This window comes from Lynx rufus, unplaced genomic scaffold (genome assembly GCF_022079265.1).
Source record: "Lynx rufus isolate CCGP_SWC_20201006 ecotype Redwood Valley unplaced genomic scaffold, mLynRuf1.p SCAF_41, whole genome shotgun sequence".
Taxonomy (NCBI): domain Eukaryota; kingdom Metazoa; phylum Chordata; class Mammalia; order Carnivora; family Felidae; genus Lynx; species Lynx rufus.
In genome coordinates, this window is record NW_025814858.1 from 1,393,396 (window position 1) to 1,399,816 (window position 6,421).

Consider the following 6,421-nt stretch of genomic DNA (forward strand, 5'->3'; position numbering starts at 1 on the left):
TTTATGAAGCCAGAATTACGGTGATTCCCAAACCAGACAGAGACACAGAAAAAAAGGAGAATTACAGGCCAATATCCCTGATGAATAGGGGTGCAAAAATTCTCAACAAGATACTAGCAAATCACATTCAATAGCATATAGAAAGTATTATTCAACACGATCAAGTGGGATTCATTCCTGGCCTGCAGGGCTAGTGCCATATTCACAAATCAATCATTGTGCTACATCACATTAATAAAAGAAAAGATAAGAACCCTAGTACACTGTCAACAGATGCAGAAAAATGTATTTGAGAAAATACCGGATGCTTACCTAATACAAACCCTCAAGAAAGTTGGGATAGAAGGAAACTACTTTAAACATCAAAAAGCCATTTATCAGAAGCCCACAGTAAATATCGTCCTCAATGGGGAAAAACTGAGAGCATTCCCCCTGAGATCAGGAAGAAGACAGAGATGTCCACTCTCACCCCGGTTGTTGAACATAGTGTTGGAAGTCTTAGCATCAGTATTCAGAGAGTAAATGAAATTAAAGGTATCTTCATTTGCAAAGATGAAGTCAAACTTCTACTTTTTGCAGATGGCATGACAATATACATGGAATTTCCGACACACTCCATCAAAAGTCCTCTAGCACTGATACATGAATTTAGCAATGTTGCAGGGTACAAAATCAATGTACAGAAATTGGTTGCGTTTTATACACCAATAATGAAGCAACAGAAAGAGAAATAAAGAAACGGATCTCATTTACAATGCACCAAGAGTCATAACATACGTAGGAATAAACCTAACCAAAGAGGTAAAAGATCTGTATGCTGAAACTGTAGAAGGCTTGTGAAGCAAATTGAAGAGATACAGAGAAAGCAAAACACATTCCATGCTCGTGGATTGGAAGAATAAATATTGGCGAAATGTCAATACGACCCAACGCAGTCCTCACATTATATGCAGCACCAATCACATTGCACCAGCACTCTTCTCCAAGCTGGAACAAGCAATCATAAAATGTGTATGGAAACACAAAAGACCCTGAATAGCCAAAGTAATACTGAAGAAGAAAACCAAAGTGAGAGGCACCACAATGCCAGACTTTAGCCTCTACCACAAAGCTATAACCATCAAGACAGCATGGTATTGGCACAGAAACAAATACATAGACTTAATGGCATAGAATAGAGACCCCAGAATTGGACCCACATACATATGGCCAACTAATCTTTGACAAAGCAGGAAAGAATATCCAATGGGAAAAAAGACAGTCTCTTTAACAAATGGTGCTAAGAGAAGTGGACAGCAACATGCAGAAGAATGAAACTAGAACACTTTTCTTACACCACTCACAACAATAAACTCACAATGGATGATGGACGTGAATATGAGACAGGAAACCATCAAACCCGGGAGGAGAAAGCAGGAAAAACCCTCTTTGACCTCAGCGTCAGCAAGTTCTTAGCTGACACATCTCCAAAGGCAAGGGAATTAAAAGCAAAATGAACTATTGGCATCTCATCAAAATGAAAATCTTCTCCACAATGAAGGAAACAATCAACAAAACTAAAAGGCAACTGACCGAATGGGAAAAGATGTGTGCAAAAGTCATACTGGATAATTGGCTAGTATCCAAAATCTGTAAAAAGGACTCACCAACTCCACACCCGAAATCAAATAAACCAGTGAAGAAACGGGCAGAAGACTTGAACAGACACTGTTCTAAAAAAGACATCCAGATTGTCAAGAGACACATGAAAAGTTGCTCAACAGCACTCCTCGTCAGGGAAATCCAAAACAAAACCGCACTGAGATACCACCTCATGCCAGTCAGAGTGGCTACAATGAGCAAATTAGAAGACTGTAGATGCTGGTGAGGATGTGGAGACACAGGAACCCTCTTGCACTGTTGGTGGGAATGCAACCTAGTGCAGCCACTCTGGAAAACAGTGTGGAGGTTCCCCAAATCATTCAAAATAGATCTACCCGAAGACCCAGCAATAGCACTGCTAGGAATTTACCCAAGGGGTACAGGAGTGCTGAGACATAGGGGCGCATGTACCCCAATGTTGATAGCACTACTTTCAACAACTGCCAAAGTATGGAAAGAGCCTAGCTGTCTATCAACTAACAAGTGGATAAAGAAGTTATGGTTTATGTATACTATGGAGTACTACTTGGCAATGAGAATGAACAAAATGTGGCCATTTGTAGCAACGTGGATGGAACTGGGGGGTATTATGCTACGTGAAAGACGTCAGGCGGAGAAAGACAGATACCATATGTTTTCATCCATGTGTGGATCCTGAGAAACTTAGCAGAAGACCATGGGGGAGGTGATGGGGGGAAAAAGTTATAGAGAGGGAGGGAGGCAAACCATAAGAAACTCTTAAATACTGATAACAGACTGAGGGTTGACGTGGGGTTGGGGAGAGGGGAAAGTGGGTGATAGGCATTGAGGAGGGCACCTGTTGGGATGAACACTGGGTGTTGAGAGGAAACCAATTTGAAAATAAAGTACATTTAATGAGAAAGGAAATCCAGGGGTTGCTCTTACTGAATATGAGGATAGGTTTCCATTTTCAGCACTTTATGAACGTGAGGTCGTACTGGCCTAAGCTGCGTAGATGAAAGTTTGGTTCGTGTGTTTAAGAAAAGGAGTTGAATAAAGACAGAGGCCTCTCACATGTATCACATTGACCTTGGCACGTGTCTCTTCTGATTGTTACCATGACTTATCACTTTTATTGATTCACATAGTTTGGTGTCATGCTTTCATGAGGAAGTGGATTTCAATTGATCATGGTAGGTGGTCCTAGTAATATTTTGTGAATAATTTGTGTATGTGGTGATGATGGATGGACCATGCTGGATGCTTTCAAAAGCACTTACACGGACGGTGTAACACGTTTTCTACCCTTGGAATCCCATACGGTCTTTTACTACCTTGTGTATGACTTACCTGGAATATCATGAATTGGTAGGTACCGAATAGGTTTTAGTGGCACTGAATGCCCTAATGGCCACTCACCCAGAATTCGTTGACGCTTTGCTCTGAAGCACACAATGCCTCGGTCTTCCCTAAGCTGCGTGAAAGTGAGCATGGATACTAACTAGGCAAACGGTTTGCTGCTGCTGTGAAGAACAGCTTCCTGAACTGTGAGCTATGCAACACACATATGGAACCCTAAACAAGGCACAGTATATCTGTATTCTTTGAAAGAGTAGAGTAGTTACTTCAATTTGGCTTTCGGTGCATTGCATGACAAGGCATTTAATTAGCTAAAACCCTCTTACAGTCATGTTTGATTGCAAGTTGTGTGTACTCTCCACCACTAAGTGTCATCTCATGTTAGATGGATTTAATGGAGGCTGAGGCACCAGTGCGTTCACGTCGAGGACAACCCTCTTGAACTCGTCAAGGACTATGGGCCTTCTCAGGTAAGATTACGTGCAGGTCTTTCTCGAGGGCACAATCTTAAACACAGCCCAACCTAAGGCAGCTTGGGGCAGCCGGCAGTGATAAGATAGGCAGACATTGTGACCTCACAAAGCGCCTGGTCTCCTAGCAACTGCGGTGTAACTCTCACAGCCTGCTGCCTGATTTGGCTTCATGGTTGGAAATTCATCAGGGCCCGGCGGCGGCGGCGAGACCTGGCAAGCGCGGGCGGCCCCTAGCGGCCTCACATCCTGAGCCCCATGAAGAGGCGGCGGCGCAGGCCCCGGGAGTCCCTGGCCCCGGCCGCTCGGGGAGGAGCCTCTAGCGCTGCAGGAGGGGCCGCGCTGGAGGCGCCTGAGGAGAAGGTGTTGTACACGAGGGGGCACCAGGCCCCCCCCAGGCCCGCCTCCAGACGCGCCGGCCAGCTGCCAGGAGGATGCGCTACGGATCCCGGATGGTCGCGGTCGGCCAGAGGAAGGTGCCGCCCCCGCCGCCGGCGTCCCGCGCGGACAGCAGCCCCCGGAAGCCCGCGGCCCCCGGGGGCCGCACCCTGGAGGAGAGTGGGAGGGCGGCCACCCCGACGCGGACCCCCTTGCTCACCATCCGCGTAGTCGGCGTCGTGTGGGTCGAGAGCAGCCTGGCAGAAGCGCGGCGCCAAGCGCGCCAAGTCCTGGGAGTGAACCTGGCACCCGTGGTGAGACTCTGCCGCTTCCCAGTGCCTGGGCTTGAGATTCGGGCCACCGCCGCGCGACCTCTCAGCCCCGGGACGGGTTGTGCCTGGAGGGATGAACCAGTGAGAGCCGGGCCCGCGTCCCCTAGTGCACTTTATGGGCGAAGAAGCACCAGATGGTCCCGGCCCGCGCCCCCGGGATGCGGCGCCGCCTTCTGGGACTCCGGGGCAGCTGTGCCCTCTGCTGCCTCCCAGCACCGGGTCTGCGGAGGGAGGAGACCCCTGGACCACAACGGAGGTCCCCTTGCTTCCTAAGCCCAGATTGAGAGGTCTCCAGGACTGTAGGGGCAGATCCATGTTCTCTCTTGTTCCCTCATTGGTCTGAAGTCGTCAGAAGAAGCCATTCCACCCCCACCCTCTCCACAGGAATTTGGTTCCATGCTTGTGTAATAAAGCTGGAGTTTCTTTGCTGTTCACCCACCTCCCGGCTCCTCCCGCCAATTTCTTTCTTTCTTTGTGTGTGTATATGTATGTATCTTCTAGGATGTTTTAAAGTACATATTCTTTAAATGTTTAGAAGAGACAGTAGAGAAAAAAGGGTATGACTTAGGGGTCTGCACTCAGATTAAAATAAGATTACTGAAGTGTAGTACACATTCAAAAGGACATATATTATTGTTTTCATGTTTGTTTATTTTTGAGAGAGAGACACCGTGTGAGCAGGGGAGGGCCAGATAGGGAGCCACAGGATCGAAGCAGGCCCCAGGCTCTGAGCTGTCACCACAGAACCTGATGCGGGGCTCGAACTCACAAACCATGAGATCATGACCTGAGCCAAAGTTGGACACTTAAGTGGCTAGCCACCCAGGCACGCAAAAAAGAACATATATTATTAAAAGTACTCTGAGCACAGCTTGATGCAATTAAGTTCAATATATTGTGGAATCAGCACTCATTAAAAAAGGTACCAGGACCCCAAGGGACCACCTGTGCCTCTTTCAGTCATGGTCTATCTGTCCTTGGGACGGCAATTATTCTGACTTCTTACAGAATATACCACTTTTGCTTGTTTTTGGACTATATAGAAATGGAATTATGTGTCCTACACCTAGCTTCCTTCACTCAAACTTATGTTAGTGATATTCATATTATTGTATGTATAGATCCTTTCTGCTCATTGGTGTATAGAATTTCATTATATGAATAGTTTACAATATTTCTGCAACTCTTGGTGGACATTTATGTAGGTTCTGGCTTAGGGTAATTTTGAATAAAGCTTCAGTGAACATTATAGGACACGTCATTTGGTGAACATTTTTTACAATAGTATTTATTTACCTAGGAGAGAATTTGCTGGGTCACATGTCATCCAACTTATCAGCTTTGGCAAGATTCCTCCAAACTGTTTCCAAAATGGTTATACCGATTTACACAAACTTCTTTCTATAGCAGTGCCTGCGTAGTGCCTGTGAGCTCTGAATACTTGATAGCCTTGCCAACACTTGCTAATATGGTCTTTTTCATGTTATCTATTCTGGCAGGTGTAAAGATTTTTTTTTTGAGAAATATCAATCCAAGTATTGTATACAAATAGTTAAAAAAAAAACCCACAACATCCAAATTGCAGATCAGGACTTGCAATAAAAAATCAAAAGCTTTGTTTCCCCCATGAACACCTTTTCCCCAGAGGCAACACTTTCTTTTGGTTTCTTTTTTCTTTTTTTTTAAATCAGGGTTTTTTTAAACAGACCATTTTTTAAGGACAATTTTAGATTTAGAGACAAATTGCACAAAAAATACAGGTTCCTCACCCTTGGTAGTTTCTATAGTACCTTGCACTAATGTGGATACATTAATTCTAAGTGATGGATGAGCCATTCTTGTTGACACATTATCATTAGACACATTATCATTCACTAACAGTTAGGGTTTATTTTGTGTTATATAGATTCATAAGTTTTGAGAAATGTATAATGGTATGTATCTACTATTGCAGTATCACACAGAATAATTACACCACCCTGAAGTGCCCTGTGCTCCGCCTATTACCACTTCCTCTCTCCCCCTAAACCCTAATAGCCACTGGTCTTTTTACTGTCTCCGAAGGCGTTTTGTTGTTGTTGTTGTTGTTGTTGTTGTTGTTGTTGTTGTTGTAGAGGTGTCGTTGTGTTGTTTTCTTTTGTTTTGTTTTTCCAGAACGTTATCATAGTTGGAAACGTAAAGCAAATGGCTTTTTTGTATTGGATCCCTTCACTTAGTAATCCAAACTTACGTTTCCTCCATGACTTTTAAGTAGGTCCCTTTCTCCCTCTTTCCTTCCCT

At 44.8% G+C, this 6,421-nt stretch overlaps 1 protein-coding gene across 1 annotated transcript; it reads left to right on the forward strand.

Moving 5' to 3' along the window:
• The first annotated feature begins 3,689 nt into the window (after positions 1-3,689).
• LOC124525412 (uncharacterized) lies at positions 3,690-4,414 on the forward strand. The gene is given in 2 exon segments (XM_047097791.1): positions 3,690-3,821; positions 3,824-4,414. Coding segments are annotated over 2 exon segments (723 nt in total).
• The last annotated feature ends 2,007 nt before the right edge of the window (positions 4,415-6,421 follow it).